Raw genomic sequence first — 25,626 nt, forward strand, 5'->3', positions numbered from 1 at the left:
AAATATTACTCTCTAAGCATTTCAGGATGATTGCAAATAAACCAGTACATTAAATTAGCTGGTAACAAGCACAGTGTACATGGAAACAGACTGTAGTGTCTGAGCAAAACCCTCCCATCCATGGCTTCCTAAACAAAGATTATAAAATCTGCTGGGAAGGAAATCTGGTGATCATTTACTGCTATCTGATATGTATACTCCCAGTCATTTTTCTCAGCAATTGTTCCTTCTGTTGATCTCATATAGAGATAAAAGTAAAGAGGGTGAGAGCAGAGAAAAGGTCCAGCAGATAAAGAAGAGAGCACAGCATCATATGAAACTGGCAGATGAGGAATGTTGGGAAAATAACTCTAGATACATTCTTCCACTTCAGGCTAAAACTGATCAAATACATTGAACAGAAAATACAGTGGGCCATGAAGTAAGGAAGAAAAAATAAATTAAAAATTTCAACTTTCCCTCACATAAAGGGAAACTGTACAGGAAAATTGAATGTCTTTTTAAAAAGTTACAAGACTAGTTGGACAAGTCTAATTTCTAAGAACTGCAGGAAGATTTCCCACAGCAATGATTTTCAAAGACAAGATGACCACAACTTAGCTTTGAACTGCCCCTTCTTGACAGAGAGCACATTGAGTGTTCCAGGCCACAGACATTTTCAGAGTGCACTCTGCTTCAGTAGCTGTGGGAAAAACACAAATCTGGATGCAAAAGTTCTGGCAGTGGATTCATCTGCTAACACACAGCCAATGTGTCCTCAAGTTTCTGAAGCTTCAGAAAAAGAAACATGCCTGAGGACCTGTTTCTTCTTCACACAGCTTTATTTTTAAATACTAGTTTCTGTTCAGTGAAAACTGTACAGCCTTGACTATTTTAAAAACCTTCAACAGTATGCTGTATGACGAACACTAGTATAAAAAATGAACCAAATAATGTTACTCCACTGAGTAAGTGGAACTCATGCACACACACACACACACACAATGATCGTGTAAATAGCGAAGTTAAGGGATTTATAAATAGCAAAATCTTTGAATAAAGTATATACATTTAGGCTTTTTCTATAAACATATATATATAGTGCTCCTAGGAGAGACAAGGTAACTGTGTTCTACATCACAACTTAGAACATAAGATTAATTGATGTTATTCTAAAGGCCTTTGAGGTTTTTTCTTATGTATTTATACCCTACACAGTTAACACTTGCAAAGATGTCTTTTCACATTAGTTCCTCTTCCAATGTACATTTTACATTACAGTTCAACAGCCTGCAGAGCAGCGAACAGGGAAGATGGCACTGCATGCTGAAACAGTAAGTGCGAAGACAATGCAGAGCTTGTCTGTGGAGTGTGCTGCACTTCACCAAGAGAGCTACAAATGGAGCATGAGAAACTGCTCAAAACACCATCCTCAACCTCCCCATCTGCAGCCACACTGGGGGCCTTTAGATGCACACCAATAAAAAACTATATTAAGATACACTGCTCTCACAAAGGGAGTAACATTTTGCTTCAACAGTAAGACAATTATAGGTTAATAGGACTGCCATAACATAACACAGATAGGGCCAGGCACCATGTTATTCTGAGAACCTCCTGTAAAGTACTGTGCACTCAACTACTACTTCTTCAAGGATTATTTTAATGTGAAATGAGTATGTTCAGTACCTATCAAAAGTATTCATCGTTTCATAAGGTCAAGCTAACGATGACCAACTCAAACAATTCTGCATTAGCAGTAACCATATCCATTCAAAAACAAACACTAAATTGATGATGCTCAGAAAAAAATACCAAAGGGCTCACATTAATTGTGAGTAATTTTTCAAATAATTTCACTTTTAAAACCCTATACTACTCTGTTTAACTACTTTTGGAGCAGGTTTCAAATGGAACAAATGGTGGCGAATTTAAATAAACACAGGAAATCCAAAACCCTCGCTTGCAAAACTACCATGGGTTGAACAATCATGATTAGCAAGCACTCCACTGTTTATGTGGATTTTGACAGTCTATGCTCAAATAAAAGCTCTCATCTTTACTATTCAAAAAAAAAAAAAAAAAAAAAAGTGTTTTTTAAGGTTACAGTTCAAAAACCCTAAATACAAAACACATGGATGCAACGGAATAAGTGTCCCTCCCACATCTGTCTAGGGTTAAAGCATGTTTCACACCAAACTGAACATCAGTTGTCCCTTTAAAACCTCCAATGGTCAAAATTAGGCTGATCACACATTATTCTGCTTCCTTAGGGACACCAGTGAGATTAAAAGTGGAACATACTGAGGTTATCCACTTTAAAAATCCCACAGTTAGGTGGGACTCCTCTCTTATTATTAAAAGAAATTCATTTTACATGCTGTGTGTTTGATAACTACTGTGTGTCACGCAAAAGACAGTTTTCCACATTTAGAATTGCTCACAATGAAGCCCTGAGGTAACCGCCTTTTTTCCAGGCAACAGTAAAACAGTTCCTTTTGACATTTAATCATCCTTTTACAACCTACACTAGTATATGCAACTTTAAGCAGTCAATATTGATTATCAATTGTTCCCAAAGATGGGATCTGTCCATGCTTTGCTTTTTTTTTTTTTTCGATTGTTTGGTTTTAGGATAAAGACTCAGCAGAACGGGCTAATTTGGGTGCAGTGTCTTCTAATGAAGCTTCAACTGAATTTCCCAGGTCTCCATTTTCATGTCCATCAATATTTGGCTTCTTATCAAACACTGCAAGTTAAAAAGAAAATTGATTTAAGGAAAGAAGCAATCTTGGGAAGGACAGACCAGTGATCCTTGTTTCAAAAACTGGAATGTTTGCTGAAATTACCATTAAAATTAAAGCTGACAGGTTTTTAGCAGAATATAGTATGGCAGGAAAATAGGAACAGTTTCTTCGCTTTTTTGATTTACAAAGTTTATCTGAAGAAGCCACCAACATGAAGTGTGAAGGGGAGTTATTAACTCCTAGTCAAAAGCAGCAAAATATAAGAATAAATTATAATTTCAACCTTTGGGAAAACATGACCACGAAAAAAGTTCATAAGTTAATTCAGTTAATTCAGTGGTATCTAAGTAAACCAGGCCAAACAGTGAGGGACCAACCAGATGAAGTGACAATTAACCTATTAGTAGGTTAATTGAATTGACAGCAGATTAATTTTACAATGAATATAAAAACAGTATTTTCCACAAATTGGTTTGCATATTGAGACTTCGAAATTAAACTGCATGTAATACATTTTAGAAGATTTACCTTGTGTTGGTTTGACATCCACATTTGCATCTTTCCTATGAGAACTTGAATTTGCACCTTCTTCCAATTCATCAAGATATAAACGGTAACGGTGTCCACTCTCATCCTCATATTCTACATTTTCATCATCCGAATCGACTTCTGGAGCAACGTACACTACTTCAAATTCGATTTCGCCTCTCTAAAATGCAGCCAAAAATACAAATTTAATTACGACCACACAGCTACCCAGCAAGATTACCAAGATGAGCTAGTTTACTGAAACAAATACACTTTAGTGTTGTAAACACATTTACAGTTGTGTTGAGTATTTCGGATAGGTATCTGAGTTTTCGCTGACTAAAGCAGAACAGCTCTATAGCTAAGCTTTACCAAAGCTACCCTTATTTCTTATATGCCAGTACATTTCAAACAGTGATTTCTAAAGAGGAAGTTTTCTGATAAATTAAGCTCACATGTTAACTGTCTGAAAATGGGAAGCAAATCAAGATTCTAGACCGCAAAGCACATGAGAAACATTGTTTGGCTGGAGCTGTTCAATCACAAGAGTAAAGCATACGTCACTAAATAGTTATTTCTGTGGGGCAATGTAATAAATTGATTTTCATCAGCCTTACTGAATAATGATTTGCCAATATATGCTTAACTGAACCACTACTGACCCAGATTTTTTTCTCCTTAAATTGCAAAACATAAGAGAATTAAGTGTAAGGTGATAGAGCCTCAAGAATCACTGCAGCTTAGCATTACACTGCATTTAACAGGAAACATTAAAATTCAAGGTAATTCAATGGGCAGAACACAGAAAGCACCTACACGTGCCTATGGATAACAGGTCCAAACTGACCTGTTGGGAAAGAATAGTTACGGCTTCTTTATGCTTGGCATCTCTTAGATTAACTCCATTTACTGCCAGAATAGCATCACCAACATGCAGTCCTCCACATCGATCAGCAGGCTGCCCAGGATGGATTTCAGAGATCAGTATGGGAACACCATGCTCCTTTCCACCCTATAGAAAAAGAAAAAAAAAGCAGATTTTAATTAACTGAGATGCCATTTAACATAAAGTTGACATTCAGATAGTAGTTTCTAAAGTGCTTATTTCAATTTCTATTTTAGAAAATTAGAAATCATTCTTCAAACAAAGAATGTTTAAGAATGCATGAGCTGCTTCTCTTAACTCTTCTACTCTCAGAAGAATAGAAAATTTTGAATATGTACTCAAAGCATGCAAATCTGAATACTAATAAAATGGTAAAATCATACACAAACTAATGAAACGCGGAAAACCTCACTGAAAAAAGCATATCATGCACTATATTGACTTCCAAGAAATATTCACATTTAGAATAAAAATATAATAGTCAAACTTTTCCAAATTTGTTGCAAGAAGTTTACACAGCTTTTGTTAGGTGAGAGATACCAATACAGATACTTTATAAAATCACAACAGCTAAGCTTTTGAAGTCAGGTCTCAGATTGTCTCTGCTTTTCTAAATACTTACACCTGGAATCACCACTGGCTAATCTCCTAAAGTGTCTCTATCTTACACATAAGTCAACATCTTAAGTTTAACATGAAGCAGAAATTATCTATTTCCTGATCTATCAAAATGAGTCTTGAAGTTCTATGACCACAGCTCTGGATTTGTGCAAGCTTTTTTCATTTCTTCCAACCACACATTTACTGATCCATGTATTTTACAGAAGTAGGAATACAAACTTGAATTGTTGCTTCTGTGTCGTAGAAAATAAATGCAAATACTTACTGTGATTGAAATTCCTAGTCCTTCATGGTCTTCTTTAACTAGCAAAACTTTTCTGATTGGACCAACACCTTGACTCTTCTTTAAGGCATCAGGATCCTAGTTTGATACAAAACCAACATAGCACAAGCATAAATATGGGAACAAAAAACTGATGCATTTCAGCATCTTGGGTTTTTGTAATTATATACAGGCAGGGTTATGAGCAATAGAATAATTAGACTAGCTCCAGGCAGGACAAACTTAGAGTGCCCCTTTACAGAAAGGGAATGAAATCATAAAAGATTCCTCATTATCCACCCCTGATGAGAATAATTATTTTGATTACTTCACTGCTGATTAATGCACAATCACGAACTTAACTTCAAAAGAAGGAAATCAAACACATATTAAAAATACTAAGGGACTACATGAAGAAGTGCTGATCACTGCTGAAATGTTATATGATGTAAACGCATCTTAAAAGTAACCAAATGACAGAAGATGAGGTAATATATTCCCAAGGAAGAAGTTGCTTGCTCAAGTTTATTTTTACTGCAATAAAAATAAACCACACCAAAAGCCATTGAACACAAATCTAAAATAGAGACTAAATAAATCAAGGTTTGTTTTTTCCTTTTGCTAAGTCACCGATGCCATTATGCATACCTTTAAATCACAAATACATGTACTTGTCCACCAATGTTTTATATAAAATTAGCAGCATAAGCAGTAAGACCCATCTGACCAACTAAGGTATTTAGAACGATCAAACTACAGCACTTGGCTGAAAACGTCTGGGTTTATGTACTGAAGACTGGGGTGATTAACGGAACATGTGCCAAGCTGGGTGAGTTCTACCAAATATACCCATAGTGAAATGCTGTTTAAAGGTTTTGTTTTAAAAAGCACCTTTAGGAGGAAAAAGTCCAACCTACAAATAATTCTTTTACAGAGTGTCAATTTATCTGGCCTTTTAATAAAATAAATTAAAATCAATTTCAGCTCAATCTGATGCTAAAAACTTTATTTTTGCTTTTTGCAAATAAGTTAGATCCACATTTTGAAAACTAGGTCACAAATTCTGCTGTTCAAGTTGTATTTATACACATAAATACATATATTTATATCAGAGGCTCAGTTTACAAAAGGACCGAGTGTTCCTAGGTCAAAGGAACTGTGTCACCTTCTGTGGCCATTTAAAGGGATATGCTATCCAGCACTGAACTGTCCTTCAGCACACAAAAGAACAACATATTTACATAATTACAAGTGACATTTGAAAAAGACAACACTGAAGTGAAAACAATCATGAAGATGAAGAACTAACTCATGTCTGGAAACCATGGAGCAATGGGTCATCTTTTGAACTTACATGTCCTGGTGGTGCTTGCATTGGCCGTTTGAGATCATTCCGACCTCGGCAAGCTCTAATAACGGTTTTGTGGCGGTGAAGGTGTATTTCTGCCTCCAGCTGATTCCACAGCTTGTCATGAGCAGGTCCTTTCATATCCCGGCCCAGTAACTGAATCTGCTGGACCCTACATAGTGACAAAGAGTAAAGCAATGCTGCATTACGACTGAAAAAGCAATGCACTGCAGGACTCACACACCTCATGTGGCTACAGCACATGGTCACGCAGTACCCAGCACAAGAACCCTGGGCATTTTTGTTCTTTCTTTTGTTAATTAACAGGAAATGTGACGCTTTTCCTTCCTAGTCTTAACCTTGAACCTGCCTCTGGGGAAGCAAAGGAAGGAAACAACAACAACAACAACAACAACAACCACCATCTTATTCTAGGGGACATGGATTGACTCCACATACCTTCCAGCTAGCTCCTTATCTAAATACTTGGCTGCCAATCTTGCTCCATAAACCTCAGCCTGAAGCACAGCTATGTGTCTACGGAGGGCTTCATTCTCCTTCCTCAGCAACTTCACCTCAGCTTCCAGTTGAGCTTCTTTCACTTTTTCCTTCTTGTTTGCTTCAAGTTCTCTCTCCTTTACAATGACAAAAAACCAAACAAACAAAAACCAAGAAAATAATGTTAAAAAGCTTTTATCCAATTTAATAATGAAAGAACACTTACTGTTTCTGCATACACAATCTGAAATTATTTTCCTGTGTACAAGACATGCATGCAGGAAAAAAAAAAAAAAAAAAAAAAAGCAGAGACTCTGGCACTACAGCTAGTGGTTTGCATACAATTCTACACGAAGGTGGCAAAATTTAAATAGCCTAAATATCATCCTTACATTTTCTTGCCTTGCAAATAGGAGATTCAAAGTTAAGCAACACTAAAATTTTTTTTAAATTATGAAGCTACTAAATATTTAAATTTATCTTATTTCAATTTTACTAAATTCTTTAACTATTATGATGATGATGATAAGGAAACAAAAGTCCATATGTGCTCAAAATGACAATTATTTTCATGCAAACAACCAAGAAATGCCCAGCCAGGGACATTTCCAGATTAGAGTCTGAAGACCACATAAATTAAGCCAAGGATTCTACACGTGAAGATGACCACCTTGACAAAACTAAAAGAAAATTAGTGCAAAATAGCTCTGTTAAAAAAAAAACAAAACAAAACCAAACAACCAAACAAAACAAAACAAAACCCACACTAAAACCACACTTTAAGCAAGCTCTTTCCCTCTGGCTGACCCCCTGAAAAAGGAATTATGGAAATAAAACTATTCCCACATTGTTCCATCCCAAATGGACAGAAACTGCATAGTCATTACCTGTTCTAATGCCTAGGGTACTGGTGCAAAAGGAATTAGATTGCTAATTTACAAAATCTGCTTAAGGAGAACATGCTTGATAACTTGTATCTTTCGTATTTTGCTCTGCTTGCCTTTACAAAGTGGGGGAAAAATCCCACCACAATCCAGGAAAACAGTAAAGACACATGGTCTAATACTATTTCCTTTCAAAAATGGCTGTCAACTGAAACAGCAAAAAAAAACTAAGTTCACCATAATGCATTTTTGAAGACGACTGAAGCACCCAAAAACCCCAGATCTCTGTACTTGTACTAATTACATTGTTAGACAAATTAAACCAGGAAGTGCTACTAAAGAAGCAACAGGACAGAAACAAAATTTTACAGAACTGGCAAGACAAATCTGTTATCAAATTGCACATATGCTATTCACTATTCCAAGCCTGAATATAAAACCATTAAAACGGTCAATATTACCACATTTGAGAAATTACACAAGGTTGGTCCTCCCCAGTGGAGTTCTTTGCATGACAGATACATGGAAGCACTTACTGATTTTGCCAGAAAGTCAACTCTGAACTTGATAGACTCTACAGCCTCTCTTACCTGTTAAACACTTTTATCAGCTTAGAAGAACAGAGTACACACCTATGTACATGTTGGTCAAGAATTGTCCAGTACAGTGCTCAGGAAGAGCAGCTCAAAGATGGCTTGAAATCACTGCCATTTCACTTCCTGCAGTTCCCATGATGACCCACCTTCAGATCAAGTTTGGCTCCATAGGCATGTTGGAAAACATGTCACACAAAGCCACTTCTGGTCTCTGGCCTTTGGGTTGGGGCTGCCTTGTGAAAATGACTCTGCAGCACATCTCTTTCTGAACTGCAGGATCACTTCTAAGCCAAGAATTTTGACTAATCTGCATTTCAAGAACACGAGTTTCTAAGATGATATTATTTTTTTCTATTATTATTTTAGTCTTGGGCTTTCATTAAAAGAATTCAAGTGTGCCACCATGCTGTATTGTCTCTGCCACACACTTGAAGAGTAAGAACGGTCACAGTTCAGACTCAACAGCTGTTTTACAGTAGCTACAAAGTTCATATACAAATACAGTGTTCCTGTTAGCTCTATTCCTATTGTCAATATTGCATTAAGGTGATCTAAATAGTAGTATAGGCTCCCTGTTTGTCCACTTTAAGAACGTCTTTTATTTGACCAATATAAAAAGACGAAGACTAGATATTAAGATAAGCATATTCCAACCTCCCTTAGAAAAGTGAGTTGCCGAAGTGACCAAAGATGCTTGATTACATCAGCAAATTTTATGCAGCACATTTTACAGTATTTATACTAAGCAGCCTGCTTAAACACCCTCATCCAGACACAGATTTTCCACTGATTTTCTCTGAATTTGGTTCACCATTTAAATTAAACAGAAAGCCAAATGTCACATTTCCACGTAGAATCACTTTTAGTCATGCATTTTAAATGTTACACCTAAAATACAAGGCAAATGCAATCCCACAGAAGTCTTTTCTTCCTATTTTCTCCACTGCTATGACTACTCTCTCATGACAGAGGTCCAAAATTACACCCAGAAGCCAATCTTCTATGAACGGTCTCCAACTGAACACCACATGAATTAAAAAAAATAAAATTAAAAGGTTTGCCTTTTACAGAATCTCTGAAGATGTTCTGAAAGAGTATGTCTTGTTTTGAATGACTATCAAAAGATTTGACAAAAGTCTCACAAATGTTTAAAGAAATCAAGGAAGTTAAGTTATAAAATAGTTTCACGTTTTCTGTTGGTAATATTTTAAAAAATACAGTAAGGTTGAAGACTAAAGCTTACAGTTACCAGTTATCCTGCAGCTTTTCAAAAAATCAAATACTGAGTAATGACAGCAAAGCATGTAAAATAATAGGAAAAATAGAAAAGCTGTTTAAAAACCTTTCAAGTCTACCACTTAAAAAGGTAAAAGTCAAGTTTGCTTCACTTTTTCTTTATATGTATGTATTATTGAGTTCATACGCTTTTGGCTGCTACATCAGCCAGTAAACCATACTAAATCATGCCCATGAAAAACAAAAGGGGGGAAAAAGGAGAAGTTGACATGATTTTTTTTCAAATAAAACATGCAGAATACTTCATATTACACTCATAGATGTGTACAGTGTTGATGGTTTAGCGATTGTCTAACACCTTAACATTTTATGAGACAATGCCAGAACAATCTTTCAGAATGGCAAGTTGCCAGATATCACCCCAAACTAGCTGTAGCAATAATAAACAGAATACATACAGAATTAGGAAAGAGGGCACCACATCTAGAAAAGAAAAATTAAAATGCAAAGGAAATTCTTTACACAGCATCTTGCCAAGTGTTGGGAAGAAGGAACAAGCCAGATCTGTTTTGCCAGTTTCTGAGGCCAACATATACACAAGTTCTTGCACAAAACAAAAGCACTGCTTAAACATAAAAAATATGGCAATCAGCATACTTACCATTTCATCCACAGAAAGGACAGACTTAAGACAGAAGAAGAGAGTTCCATAATTAGAGAAACAGGTAATAGGAACTTCAAGAAAATGCAACAACATAAATTATTCAATATAAAAGGACTTCACCAGCAAACTGTGCATTTCATTAGATGGCATAAAGAACAAGCACACTGCTACAGTTCTATTTAGCAACAATCTAGGCATCTTGCAGTGAAATTTATTAAAAATTTTATTAAAAACTTAACTTCAGTGTGGTACTGAAAACAATACCTTCTCCTAAAATACAAAGAATCTCTATAAATAGCAAGATAATACAATATACATGAAAGAATCACAGAAAATCCACTCTGCAATATAACATTATACAAGTAATAGATTTTTTTCCTCTCAGAAAGAACAACATAATGTGAGTTACAAGAGGGACACAAAGGACAGGCAGAAGTATCAGAAAAGGTATCAAGCACAAAAATGCAAAAACAAATTCAACTAGGCAACCTCATATTCTTGCAAAGAGTTATTATGATTGCACTAGGAAGATTTTCCACTTCTAAAAATGGATTTGGCCTAAACTACATAATTATCAACTGCTTAGCAATCTAAAAATTTTAAAATGTCCTAGTTCACCACTATATGTAGTTTTACAGATACAGAGTATACACTTAATGCTAAGAGTCTAAAGAGTCTACATACAAAGTAAGAGTGTCTGTCCTCAAAAAAGCAGGAAGTCAAATAGTAGAGTTTTATTTCCCCATTGCACATTCTGTTGATACAGTTCTTTGCTCACAGAGACCTTCTGACTGCCAGAAGGTCAGCACAACAGTTTCATTTACCCAAACATCAGAGGTCCCATTTTATTGTCATTGTTGCCTCAGTTTGCTTGTTTTAGCTATGCAAATTTTCATAGCTTTCTTTATCTAGAAGAGTTTAAAGTTGAGCTTCTGTCCATAAAAGCTATGAATTCCCTAAAGGCAAAGTACAACAAAACACTAGTTCTCATATTTATAAAAAGGAAAAACTAAAGAAAATTAAGCATAGAACTATCAGTCTAAGCTGTTAATAAAGTTCAATTTCAACACACATAAACCTGAACCAATGTATTTACTGTCACCGGTGGGAAGAAGACTGCTGTCAATATCATGGAAATTTAATATATCTTTAGAAATCATTTATAACAAGGTAAGGAGAAACAAAAAGCTTAAAAGTATTAGTCTCTGTGTTAGTCAGAAGTTAAGTCTAACTAAGACTTAGCCAAAAGTTAAGGGGACCAAAATCACAAAATAGTGTTGTGTTAACTTAAAAAATTTTCCACATGTGAACCTGCAGTTTAACACTTACAAAATGCCTGTGATATTTAACTAATGCTTATTTTAAATCCATAAGAATTATTTAGAGCCCTAAATAATACTGTAGCCATAATTCAGTACAGAATAAATTATATGTGGACAATCCAGAAAATGTTGCTTTTATACTGAATGTACAATTATGCAGACCAAGAAGACAGCTCTAATCAATTACAGCTTTTGAATTTGAAACACAAAGAATTTGGGTTACTCCTGTTGTTCAGTGACTAACCTAGACATCCTTTAAAATTTATAGTTTACTACTGTGTTTTATTGTACATTAATTAATGTCAAAATATCAAAAATAGCAAAAGACACTAATGATTCACATATGTTGGGAGTAGGTATTTGCAACCAAACTGTGAAGCAATTTTAGAAAGTCAGAGACAGACTTTGATTCACACCAACAGTTAGAAACCACATGAATACAAGACTACTCTTGTAGAGAGAGCATGAATACTATTAGAGCCTGAATCTGTGGTGTGGCTAGTAACAAGGCAGTCTATGCTCAGGTTATCAGTCAATGCCAACTAACTGCACCTTTGGTGGGCTTTTAAAGGTCTGAATTTTTAAAAAACATGTAGGTTACTGACTGCTTCTATTACAGTCCTCTAATCTTTTGCAACTTCAGTCTTCAGAAAAGCTTTATAAATCACTAAAATGTTTTCTTTTTTTTACGTTCAGAAACCACCAAAAATGGTTTATTTAAAAAAAAAAAACTTCTTAAATCCTTATTCTTACTCTGATATTATTAATCTTATTTTAATGGTTGCTACCAACCAACTATAAATGCTATTTAAAAGCAAAAAAGTTAGTATTTTTAACATGAAAATTTGGAATCAGCTTATTCATAGTTTCCAAGGAAGAACTTCAGCCAGGAGAGGAAGAAGAAGAATATAATCCCACATTCATGTTGCCATACTCACCAGTTTTGCCTTAATAGCTCCAGAGTCAACGTTCTGACCAGTCTTGGCATGTAGCTGAAGCTGAACAGCGTGGAGCTGCAAGAGCTGATCATGCACTTCCTTTTCCAATACTGCTTTTTCTGCTTGTGTTTCTGTCAGTTCAGACTTCAGATCAACCAGCTGTGCCTGTGAAGATATAATCCATCATAGTAATGAGAGCAAGGATTAAATGGGGTCACCAGAACTGTGGCATTTGCTGGTTCATGGATGCTGTACATGGTGCAATACAGGCTAAGAATACCTGCTGTCACACATTCCTCTGTAGCCCAGCTTTAACATGGATCATTTGCAGGATTTTCTCTCCAACTTGCCACAAAATTCAGGTAGTCACAGAACAAGCATCAAATGACCATATTGCCAAGAGTAACAACAGCTGAGCTTTCCCTCATGCAGACAATGGCATGTGAGGCTGATGTCCACTTCAAAACAAGGCAATGGCATTCAACCTATGTGGGATTTACACCCATAGCAATGTAAACACAATTTTAAATTTTAAAATTATTAATCTTACTGAAAAAAATTGCTCAAAGCAGAGCGACAATTATTTATCCAATGGTGAAGTCAAATAATCCTATTTACAGATTGTCTATTATCAACAGTTTAACTAAAATAGAAAATTAGCTGGGTAAACCAGAAGTCATGAAATGCCCCTAAAATGCATATTTAGAAAACAATAAATAGTTATTAACTCTTGAAAAAAAAGTGGTTTTGAAACATTTTAAAAACAGTTTTTATGTAAGGTTTCTGTTAAGAAACAGAAATCTGCAATGAAAGAACAAATACTAACATGTTTACAAAGTCACTGTTATCCAACTTCAAACAGCATTTTCCAAGATAAACTACATTTAGATAAGCTTTAAAGCTACTATTAGTCAAAAAAACCCACAGAATATGGTTTCAGGGGATTTTTAGGTAAATTCCCAGTGTGTGTTTTTGCATGGAAAAGATTTGGAACTGAAGACCAAAATGAAAAAGTGACTAATTCTTTAAAAATGCCCTCTCATATTAAAACAGGGTATTTCAGGTATTTTAATAACATGATACTAACATTCAAATTAACAGTGCAACTCAAGTTGTAAGGCAACTTGATATAAAACATTTGTATCCATTAATGAAAAAAAAACCAGGAAGGATTTGACTCTAAGTAGGGAGGATGTACTGGGTCTAGCTTCAGGTACGTAATTTAGATGGACAGACTCCCCAAGCTTCCAGAGTAATTCAGAGATAAGCAGGCACTTCCACTGGTGACTCAGAGCACCTAGAGTGCAACTGATGACATGGATCCAGCCAACCTCCAGCATGCAGCTGCCAAGAAGAACAATCTCCCTTCCTGCCTCTTGGCTATGCCCTTCAGTCCCACATCTCTGGGACTGAACAGAGCAGAACTGCCTCCCCCCATCCCTTGAGGCAGGGCCTCAGTAGATCAGGCCAGCACTTACTTTTAGCCAAAGAAATGGAACAGTATGCATTTTCACCTTCCAACTTCCAGAATAGGAAAAAAAAAAAATTTAAAAAATTTGCAAACCCTTGCAGAACTCTAAAGCAGAAACTCCCTTTTATAGTAAGATGATATTTGAAATACTAAGAAGCTAAATAATTTCAGAGAAATTAGTTACTTACAAAGCTGCAATGTTGTCCCCAGTGACCAGCCATAGTTAAAGTCTCCCTGCTGTGGTTCACCTACGTTCTAACAAAAGTAGACATATACCTAAACTAACACAGCAAACAAAAATATCACCAGCAGAGAAGCTGATGATATAGTACACAGCAGATAACGAAGACCCTGATAATGAAGGCACAGTTTGACCCAGTAACAATTGCACATAGTAACAGTATTTTGTTATTATTACATACTATATATATCAAGCCTACCTAAAAAAAAATAAGACCACCACTGTCCTGTTCCTTTCCAACAGCTAACAAGCTGACCTTTGTTGCTTTTTTATACAGACACACATGCTCTCTCATCTACTCTAATTCCAAACACCTGTAGAATAGCCAAGTGACAGAACAGCTAAATTAGACTGATTTAATATTGTCCAGCCTCACCTAACAGAGAAGGGCAATTGGAGTCCTTGCTAAGAAAACACAAATTCATTTCCCTGTGCAAATAACAAAGCAGCAAGAATGATGGCCACCAGCTTTGCAGGGTGAATGATGCCCCAAACGTATCACAAAAAGACGTCAAACACTTAATAAAAATTTAAAACAGTACTCTGCATATAACCTAACATTTAAATTCATATTCTGCTTTAATCATAGAATCATTGAATCACAGAATGGTCTGGGTTGAGAGGGACCTTAAAGACCTGGTTCCAACCCCCCTGCTATGGACAGGGACACCTTGCACTGGACCAGGCTGCTCAGAGCCCCATCCAACCCAGCCTTGAACACATACAGGAATGGGACACTCCAGACAAGCTGTTCTAGTGCATCACCACCCTACAATAAAGAATTTTTTCCTATTATCTAATCTAAACATACTCTCAGTTTGAAATCATTGCCCCTTGCTCCGTCACTGCACACTCTTGTAATAAGTCCTTCTCACATCTTTCTTGTTACCTCCCTCCAGGTACCGTAAGGCCTGGATAAATAAAGAGCACAAAAAAAAACCAGACCCACCAAAATGATAAATTGTAAGAGCATATATAATGAAATTAATCTGTATACACATTATGAAAAGTCATAAATCTATCCCCAGGAACAGATGCAGGCACAAGAGTCACACAAATATGCGAACACAACAAGCAGCTTTCATATCCTGAGATCTTCTATGAAGGCTGACAAATCTTTACATTAATTCACAGAAGTCCTGCCATTCTCAGCTTTGCCAGCTCACTTAATTTTCCTTTATACTGCTCTTACTAGCACTGATTTTTTATCCAAATTCCTTCCATTTGGTATAAAGAAAACATATGAAAAGACTGCTGGAAATTCAACCTCTCTATATTCAATTTTGGAAGTTACTCAGTAAAAACCAGAGGTGGTGCAGAGACAGGAGATGAAATCACAAGCACAAACAAGGACTATCAGTAAGGCCATTCCTTTCAGAGCACCATTCACTGCATGAGGTAAGGGTTCTGCAGAAAAAGATGGTGTCAGATAATATTATATTTCAATTTCTATAAACATAATAGGATAAACACAAGGATAAACTAATGCTGAACACGGAACTGTACTAATCTTTTAATTCTAATGTACTCTCCAACAAGACTGTCGAAAAGAAATGTCAGGTATTTTAGTGATCACCTGCAACTAGCCTAGAGTTTGCAGAGAAGTCAGCTGGGGGCAGAAACACAAACATCCACCCCAGGAGGCCATTGGGCTTCATGGTTAGGTGAGTTCAGAAGAGCCACCAAACAAGAAAAACAGAACAGAAACTTTGAACAGGAACAATGAGGGGCAGAGGTTGAAGAGGAGGTAGTGTTCACATTCATGACCTCCTCTTAACTATAACTTGCTGATTCAGCCAAAAAAGGAATCCTGGGCAGAAGAGAACTGTGCAGATCAGCAATTACCATTCACTAGCAAGCACCACACTGCAAGGTTACACCTTAGCTTCTCTCTGCTCCCTCCTTTGTGTCTCTGTCCCAGCCAATGCACAGCAAACAGCACAACCAGACTGGTCACGGAAGCAATATTTCATCATGAGCTTCAGACTATCACCACAGGCTATTTCTAAATTCTAAACAAAAGTCTACAACTCAAGTAAACTGGAGATTTTAGTCAAATTCACAAAACAGCAAAACTCAGCATTTATCTTCCACACAATATAACATCCAGATGATACCAAAAAAATAGCTTAGAAAGGCTAACATTTAGTCAATTTTGGCAATATTTTGCCATTTACCAGGTGTTTTGTATTTCTCAAAGGTCTTACAGCTATGAAAATTAAATGCCAGTTTCAACTGAAATAACACAAGAATTTATAAACTACACTGTTTGTTCCCACAGAAGACAAAAGAAAATAAATCATGGCATTAAGCAATTAATATTTCTTCCACAGAACATGTCAAGAATTAAAAAAAAAAATTTAAAAATTTCTAGGCAAAAGAGTACATGTCCTATTTTTAATCAAGTTATTTCCTGTTCATGTAGTTACATATTATTAAAAAAAATCAGTTTTTTACAATTATCTTATACAGAATATGTGTTTCAAACTGTCAGTAAAGTAAAGGACATCTTAAACGCTGAGGTTAATTGCATTTATAGTCATGGAGTTCTTAAAATCTTAACTAGTGCTATTCATCAGGAGTGCTAAAACAAAACATTAGCATTTAAGCCTCTTCCAATTAATTTATATATTTTTCATAAGATGGTCTGAACTTTCATCTGTACATTTTTCACAGAAAAGTGACCATCAGTCAATCTAACAGAATAATTAGAATAACTAACCAAAAATAACTTATTTCTAGTATATCTTAGAGACATACTCAAAGATCACTAAGTTTATACATCGTAAAGAACAAGAATGTAGACCTTACCCTCAACAACTTACAATGTGAATACATGAAGGAAAGGAGAAATAAATGTAAAAGAGAAGAACAAACACAGAGGTATTTCTGTGTAGAAGTGCACAACAGGAAGCAGACAGATGCTAAAACCACAAGTTGCATATGACAGCTCAGAAGCATCACTGCTTGAATGAGGCACTAGAAGATAGAAACACTGCGACCTCTGAAGATCTAAAGCATGAGGGGGAACACACAGAAACCGAGAAAATTTCAAAAAGTGGGACGATGGTGACTTACCCATGGTGACAGGAAACAACCTCCACCACTGATAGGGAAAGCAGCTGCAGGGGGGTGAGGGGAAACCTGAGAGATGGCATCATTAGATAACGACAACAGGGTTAGCTTTGGGAAAAGCTTTTTCATTTTCTGAGCTTTCATTGCAGTAATTTCTGCAATTGACAGGAGTTCCATTTGAGCTAACTGATATAAAAGATATTTATGACTTATACATTGAGTACTCTAAGTGGAGCCAAGCTGAGTTAGGAAGCTGGGTCATCGGCCTGCATACTCCTAGGGCAAGACAGTCTCATTATTCACCATACCAAATAAAAATGAGAGGAAGACCTGAATTACCTTGAAGTGTAATGAATGCAATTCTTGGTATATGAATTTCTAGCTCAAAAAAAGTTTAAGCAAAATTCAAACACAGTAGAAAACTCAAGACTTTCCAGCAAAAGGAAGCTAGATACATACAGAAGCATCTATTACCAGTTTCAAGTGATTAAGTCATAAGCCAAGCACTCACCAAATGCCTTCAGTTTTTATTTAATTACAGGCCTTTAGGGTACTTTCAATTAATTCTTATGCCAGGCTTTCTAAACTCATAAAGATGTGAAGACTGTCTTTCTAAAGATTTTTTTCCCACCATATAATCTCCCATTACCAGAAGCTAGGAGTTAATTTCAGAATTTTTTAGTTACCTAAACAAGGTCATCTGGTGCCATCTTTTTTATCTCTATGTCTACATTTCTCCCTATTTCATCTTCCTTCCCTGTTGATTTGAACTGAATTAATTTTCATGATACAAATGAATCTATTAGAGGGGTAAAAGTGTGTATCATTAAAGTTCCTACAACATACAACTTTTACAGTAAACTAGTACAAAAGTAAGAAAGAGTGACAGATCAGTGCCCTTTCAGAGGGAGAAGTGGGAAGAGTCACATCTTTAGCTAACTTGCTTAATCCACACAGAAACAGAAGCGAACACCTGGTGTACAGACAGCACACATGTAGTTCTGAGCAAAAGACTGAGCTGCTGCCTTGTGTCCAGCCAACTAACCAAAAAATGTAGGGATAAAAAGGCAAAGGAAAGGATGCTGTGGAAAATCCCAAATTATGCAAGACAACAGGAACTGACTGAGGTCTCAGTGATTTGAGAAAGTGTTCAACGCTTCCATTCCCCACAAATCACGAGATTTCCAAGCTCCATTGATTCTCTTATTAATAAAACACTTCTCGTGTACATATATATATTTAATAGTTAATCTTAAAGGACAGGTCCTTATGTATCTTGCTATGGGATCAACCAAAATTCACAGACAAATTAAGTTTATGAGGTGTTTAATTTCTTCAGCAGCATGTCCTTATGTAATTTATACTAGACTCCATAAATTTTACCAACATATGCATTTATGTATTTCAAAATTCACTCCTGATCAGGACTATTAACCTTCTGATTTAAAGGCTGCAGGACCCAGGATCATGAAACACAACAGAGTACACTGCAATGCTGCTATTACTCCATGGCTCTTGTCCCAGCATATGCATAAAAAAGCAGAATAAACATGAAGATATGACCCAGGTACATTTGCTTATAATTTCATTCTTGTGGCATTTTTTTAAAAGATAAACGTCATTTAAAGGCAAACGCAGGTAAAAAAATTAAAATCTTTACTTGTGCTTTACAAACAATGAAATCATTATTCCTTAGTGCTCCCATAGCATTACACAAGTGCAGGACAGAAAACAATTTTTCAGGACATGAGAGCTGCAGCTCCTACAGCCTGCAGATACACACTCAGACACCAGGTACACAAAAACAACCACAGAGCCTGGCCTGCACAGACCACATACTGCCAAGTTTTCACGGGTCCCCTAACTTTACATCAGACCCTTGATGCAAAGTAGCTGGAGCTCTTAATTATTACATTTCTCTAACTCCTTGGAGAAAGGATTGTCTCCCATTACCTCACCAGTATCATTTCACCACTCTGCCTACAGCTCTCCAAAAGACAAGAACAGTCTACTCTTCCTCAGTCTTGACTATTTGATTCTTCCTGTCTACTAAGCAGCATTTGCTGCAATTTGTAAATCCTACTCCTGCTTTGAATGAGGAACCATGGAACAGAGCAGGTCCTATTTAAACTCATGGTGCTCCCTGTAAAACTAAACAATGTGACAGCACTGGACAAAGTGAGTTTCTGAATAGATGATACACTTAGAAACTGTATTTTTTATTATAATCCCCACAATTTCACCACAGTGCTTACCACTTGTCAAAAATGAAAATGTTTCAAGATATTATTGGAAAAGACTGTACTGACAGATTATTATATTATTTATTTCATTATTATTGTGATCCCAAAAAGGACCTTTGATACTTCAATTTTTAGCTTATACTAATTTAACAAAATAGTCTTTATCATGTGGTTAATAAGAACATGAACAACAAAATTTATGACTAATGATTCCCTAAATAAACAGTATGGTCGTGTAGCTATGTAAGTGGTCTTGGTAAAAATGAGTGTGTGAAATTGAAGACACAAATGAATCATAAATTAATTTAATCCATTTTCATTGTATCCCATAGAGAAGACAAAGGACATAAGACAAACGAGTTGCTCCATTTCTCAGGTTCTATTCTAGTCCTGATGAAACATTCAGGGTCAGCAAATCAAAAGGATGTAAAGAAACACTCCTACCTTTTTTATCTTCTCTGCTGAAGACCATTCTGGACATGCAATTAACTGCACACTTTTCCTACCAACAATTAAAGGATAAATAATAGCACCACATCTTAAATAAAGCATCTTAAAAATTTGGTTTCCATCTACATAACTGGATACATCCATCAACATTTTTATGCCTGTGAGTGATCTTTTTCACCTCGATCATTAAAATATCAGCTACTGTTTCCCACTACTGTTTTACTTTGTGTTTTACTGTTTTATTCTGTTTACACCTACTGACATAAGAAAAAACTACTTTTTTTTTTAAATCACTTTGTTGACAGGGACAAATTTCTGACTGCTTCACAATTACTACCTTTGTCAGGTTGTTCCTGGTTCTAGTCACTGATCAAGAAGACATAAATCTGTTCCCAGAAGTAATATTGACAGTTTTACTGTCGTTATTTTAAAATCCATACTATCTATGCAATGTAATTCAGTAAAAGACCCTAAGAAATATAAACTAATATACTGCTTTCCTCTCACTTTCTCTTTGGCAGTTCCCAACAAATAAGACAGAAAAGGAAAATACTTTACCACATACAGACTGAAAATTAAGCAGTCTAGTTAAATTTGTATAAAAGTATATAAGCTTCTGATACTGGAAAATATGAATTAAGTACAGGCATAACTGTAACTAGAAAGGGTAAAATTATTCTGATAGAAGTTATATGCATCACACTAATGACAACTCAGTATATAAGCTGACTGGAAAAATGTATGTAAATTTCTATTTCCTGAATATGTGAAGAATACTTACATTTTAAGATGTCAAATTAGCTGGATCAAATCTCACTCCACTGATATTTTAGAAAAAAACATACTCTATCTAGTACCAAGAGATTTCTATTCCAAAAGAGAAAAAGTATTAAAAGTCCAATTTATAAAACAATACCTCAGTAACTACTGGAAATACTAATGACATTTGAAAAAGGTAATAAGCTATTGCAACTATTCTATATGTGTGTATATACATACCTCACATGGACAAAAAATATCTTCAACAAGTCAATTTCTCACTACCAAATACAGGAGAGAGGCAAAAAAAAACCCCAAAACCCCACCTAAAAACCTTCATAAGAAGGTGTATGGCCCTACCTTGATTAAAGCACTGCCAAATAATAGAGCAGGACTGTACCTCTGCAGCATTCCCACAAAATGGACTTGCATGCTTATGGAAAGCCACCATACACACAAAGCCACCTACTTTTCCAGTTTGCAGTTGGGGTATTTTAAAATATATACTTCTTCTTACTACCCACATCACTCTATATGTGCTTTATAGTTTACAGAAGAATTCAGCTTACAGAAACATGTTCCTCTAAACATACTGAATCCAACTTAATCACAGACATAAAACTACACTGAACTTCTTAGACATAGATGTTTTCCTTAGCTTTAGCATATACACAGGCTTAACACATCTGCCAAGATACAGGGTGTGCTCCACCAAACATTCCTTTCTAGCTTGTTCATTTAAAATTGCAGAATCAGATTGGCAGCCAAAGTGCCAGAGTTAAAGTCAAGCTCAGTTTTCACTGGCACATTGACCTGCTTCTTTTATTTCTACAAAACTGCATATACTCAGATTTCTTTTTTTATGGACATTTAGACAATGTCATAGTCAAGCAACAGTCAAACAGGAACAACAAAACCTATGAACTGCTTCTCAGTTAAACATTTTCTAAAATCTCACACAATGACCACCTGCTTGCATCTGCTGATTTATATGGTTTTCCAAGAGAAAATCACAAAAAATCTCCTTTAAAATGTCTGTCACCAGCTCTAAAAGACTGAGTTCCTTGTTACCCTACTAACAAGATACACTTCTCCATTTCACGATGAAATGGGGCTAATCCCAGAAAAGACAGTGGCTTGTATTGCCAAACACCATTTTTTAGTTCTTTTTGACAAGCTACTTAATTCAACTCTGTCCTACTGTGACCAGCAGGAAAATTATGAAAACAAATCCTTCCCCCAACATATTAGTTTAATTTAACACTGCAAATATTATTAACACAGTAGTAGATTTATAAACTTTCACAACCCTAAGAACAAATAAATTTATCTGCATACATCCCCTGTGTATCTGCAGTATCTTCTGGCTCCTGCTAAAAAAAACCTGGCCAAGAATTGCCAACATATAGCTACCTCCTTGGAAACTACTGTCTTCCTGAAACTCTTCTTTCATTATCCACTAACATCCTCTCTCTAGCAGTATATATACAGCAAGATGGCAACATTTTTTTGGTGGAGCTTCCATCCACCAAACCTCAAGCTGTGCCTCTTAAAAGCCATTGTACCAATCAGAGAACGCATATTAAGCTGATAAAGTGGATAAATCAAAGTCTGAACTGCATTTCTTTATTCTTGCCTGCAATGTTATAACAAGATTCAACAATTTTGGTTGAGGAAATGGTATCCACAAACAACAGAATGATATTTGTAACTTTTTGTTGTTTTCCTCTATGAAATAATATCAGTGAGACAAGTCCAGTAAAATGCAGCTGCAGGAGTAAACTTAGATAAACTTAGATTCAGTCCAAGTATTATTTTAATCCAAATAAATTATTTATTTGTAGTATTTTAGTATTTCTCAAGATGGATCTAATTTATTGGCTTGAATAAGTGTACCACTGTACTATTACAGAGGACATTTTTGTGACTGTGACAAATGCTTTGTATTAAAATGTAAAAGCAGTAAAAAGTTACTTGACTGAGTTATTAAGAAATGATTGCAATCTTAAAAATTACATAAAACACAGTAACTCTCAATTATAAAAAAGAAGTAAAACCACCAATTACATCCTAAATGCCAGTATTGATTTTAGTGATTTCTTTCAAAATATGGCATTGTACTTTACATATTGGTCAGTGGGGCTTTTGATTAGAAATCTGTACACATAAGAAGACAAGACACTCATTTTCAACAGAGCAGCTCCATCTTTTGGGGATTTTAAATGGCAGCTTTCAAGTTTCAAGTTTATGACTCCAATAAATACAAGGTCCTAAAATTAACAACCTTCAAGGCAATACTGAAGTCTTCTAAAGGTCTATTTGAAAGATAAAAACTCCTTTATATGTCTGAGGCTTAATAATACTCACAGTAATAAAAATACTTTATAAAGTAAGACTTTCCATTCACTTCCAAAGCACTCACTCTAGATTATCAGTATAATTTTTATCAAACAATTACCTCAAGTATGTAGATATACACAATAATTATGCTAATTATTACCAACTGCTAACCAGCCTCCTTTGCTCTTTAACTCATAGGAGTTTTATATACAGATCTTCAGTTCTTTACGTGTCCTGATGATTTTAATTAGATACAAAAAAACCTTCCAGCATCTGAGTTATATAATTTCCTTTCAAAATATTTAAGCTTGAAACAATCTTTCAAAGAAATCCATTCTCTTAAAATAATCTGAAAACTCACTTGGTTTACAGGCCTGTACACAACAATCCACCATGCCTGTGCAATATGCAATAAATTCAGATTATCTACCATAATCTAAGTTGGTACTGTATGTGTTTATGCATATGTGTGTGTGTCTGTGTTTGTATATATAAAAATATATATATTGCCCCAATACTGAAACATATAAGACAGCATAACAACATAAACATCACTCCAGTAAGCATTCTGGTGAAATAAAGAATGAGATTAAAAAATTCCTACTTTAACAAGATCTTTGCTCTACTCTGAAAAATCTTGCTCTTCTGTAAAATTCCACAGGTTCTTTAGTATAACAATGTCTTCATACCAGGAAGAACCTGATTAAAACCAAAGACAATTACTACTTTACTTCCTCCTGAAAGGCACACCTTCAGAAGAGCAGCTTACTGCTTGAAGAGTTTAAAATAATTTTATTATAGTAAGAGTAACACAAAGGACTGGAAGAAGGGAATTCTGTTTATTGAAGCTCTTACCAAGCCCACATTTCATGGTGTCTCAGAATTCCCCTTCTTACTCCTGCATCCTTACAAGTTAAAAGAACAAGCAATAGAAGTCTAAAAAGTATGGCCTACAAGAGACAATGAAGAAAATGGAAGGGTTTAGTCCAGGGAAAAGGTAACTGAGGAATAAACATGAGAAGCCTTCTAATTGTAACTAAAAGACAAGAGGGGAGCTCATGTTCACACCTGCTGAGGACACCACAAATAACACCTACTACACCAAAGACATTCGGGTTGGAGAGATATAAAATGTCCATGAAGTTCTCCAGAATCTCCTTCCAGAGCACTCCAGGCCAAAGGACCTGCAGCCCAGCCTCTCAGCAACATCAGGACCAGATAACTTGGCTCTGACTTCTCCCACTCTGACTGAAACTGTATCAGGCATGAAGAAAACCTTCCAACAGGAAGGACAGTTATTTATTATTCTCCTCACAGAATGTGCGACCCCTGCTATTATTTCAGACTCTACGCTTGGCAGAGAGCTCTCTCTCTCATCTGCTTTGAAGTGTGAAGGAACAAGAGGACCTGTCAAACTCCATCCCCAATCCACTTTTCTGTTTCCTTTACTTGTAAGGAGGAACAATGCCCTCATTTTGACTACTGACTCCAAGGTTTAAGCAACTCGATCTTGTCTCTGTCCCTTCTTTAACAAGCTTTTCCAAATTCAAAGAATTTAGGAATCAATTAAGCTGGAAAAGAACTCTGGAATCATCAAGTCCAACCTGTGACCAAACACCACCATGGCAACCAGACTAAGTCTTTCCTTAAACACCTGCAGGCATGGTGACTCCATCAACACTCTCGACAGCACATTTCAGTGTCTAACCAGCCTTTCTGAGAAGAGCTTTTTCCTCACGTCCAAGCTAAGCTTTCCCTGGAGCATTCTGTCCTTTCGTCCTGACTCACTGCAAAGAGAAGACCAGTCAGCAGCATCTGTTGCCCAAGATTCCTCTTTCAACATTGCAGAGAACTCCTCTGGCACGCACCGCTCCTTACCAGAGCTGGAATTATCGAACCCAGAGGGAGGATGGCCGCGGCCAGGCCCGAATCTTAAAACCTGGGGCCTGGCGAACCTTCCTCGGCTGCTTCGGGGCAGGGAACGAGCAGGAAGAAACCCGGGCAGGGCACGGGCACTCCGGCATGTCCGGGGATGCGCCCCCGGCCGGCCGGTGCCAGGGCAGCCCCTCGCTCACCTCCAGCTTGTGGTTGATCTGGGACACGGTCTGAGCCTTGTGGCACAGCTGGGCGAAGCACGAGCTCAGGCTCGTCATCTTCTGCCGCCCCTCGTACGTGATGTCGGCCTGGTCGGGGTCGATCTCGCCCAGCAGCAGGTCCACGTCCACGAACGCCTTGTCGAACTCCTTCTCCAGCACCTCCAGCCAGCGGAACATGGATACGCCGCCCGCCGCCGCCGAGGCCGGGCCGGCCGGGCCGGCCGCGCCCGGACCGCAGGGACCACCGCCCGCCGCCGACATGCTGCTGCTGCTGGTGCCGCCGCCCGCTCCCCTCACACGGCACTGCACGCGCCGCTCCCCGTCCCGGCCCCGCTCCCGCCCCGCAGGACGCGGCCCCGGCCCCGCTCCCGGCGCCGCTCCCGGGGCAGCCACGCAGGGAGCGTGGGGACGCGCGTGCGCGGAGGGCGCGCGGCCGCCTGGC

General features: G+C 36.9%; 1 protein-coding gene across 2 annotated transcripts; it reads right to left on the reverse strand.

The window, feature by feature from the left end:
- Positions 1 to 2,577: 2,577 nt before the first annotated feature.
- Positions 2,578 to 25,617, reverse strand: GOPC (golgi associated PDZ and coiled-coil motif containing). 2 transcript variants are annotated; one of them, XM_079297724.1, is made up of 9 exons: positions 25,164 to 25,617; positions 12,510 to 12,674; positions 10,247 to 10,270; positions 6,831 to 7,006; positions 6,378 to 6,543; positions 5,027 to 5,122; positions 4,102 to 4,266; positions 3,255 to 3,435; positions 2,578 to 2,728 (listed from the first exon to the last, which is right to left on the reverse strand). In XM_079297724.1, exons 1-9 carry the CDS (start codon positions 25,443 to 25,445, stop codon positions 2,610 to 2,612), a joined length of 1,374 nt encoding a protein of 457 aa, XP_079153850.1. In that variant the 5' UTR covers positions 25,446 to 25,617; the 3' UTR covers positions 2,578 to 2,609. The 2 variants fall into 2 exon arrangements, with proteins under 2 accessions (XP_079153850.1, XP_079153851.1); XM_079297725.1 differs by lacking the exon at positions 10,247 to 10,270.
- Positions 25,618 to 25,626: the final 9 nt, after the last annotated feature.

Source organism: Erithacus rubecula (genome assembly GCF_903797595.1).
Source record: "Erithacus rubecula genome assembly, chromosome: 2".
Classification (NCBI taxonomy): domain Eukaryota; kingdom Metazoa; phylum Chordata; class Aves; order Passeriformes; family Muscicapidae; genus Erithacus; species Erithacus rubecula.

Excerpts from the sequence above, each read along its gene's own strand:
- GOPC (XM_079297724.1), bottom strand. The coding sequence starts at position 25,445 with ATGTCGGCGGCGGGCGGTGGTCCCTGCGGTCCGGGCGCGGCCGGCCCG. Across the intron at positions 3,436-4,101 it reads TAACTATTCTTTCCCAACAG|AGAGGCGAAATCGAATTTGA; the intron begins GTCAGTTTGGAC and ends GCTGCATTTTAG. Across the intron at positions 2,729-3,254 it reads GGATGTCAAACCAACACAAG|TGTTTGATAAGAAGCCAAAT; the intron begins GTAAATCTTCTA and ends TTTAACTTGCAG.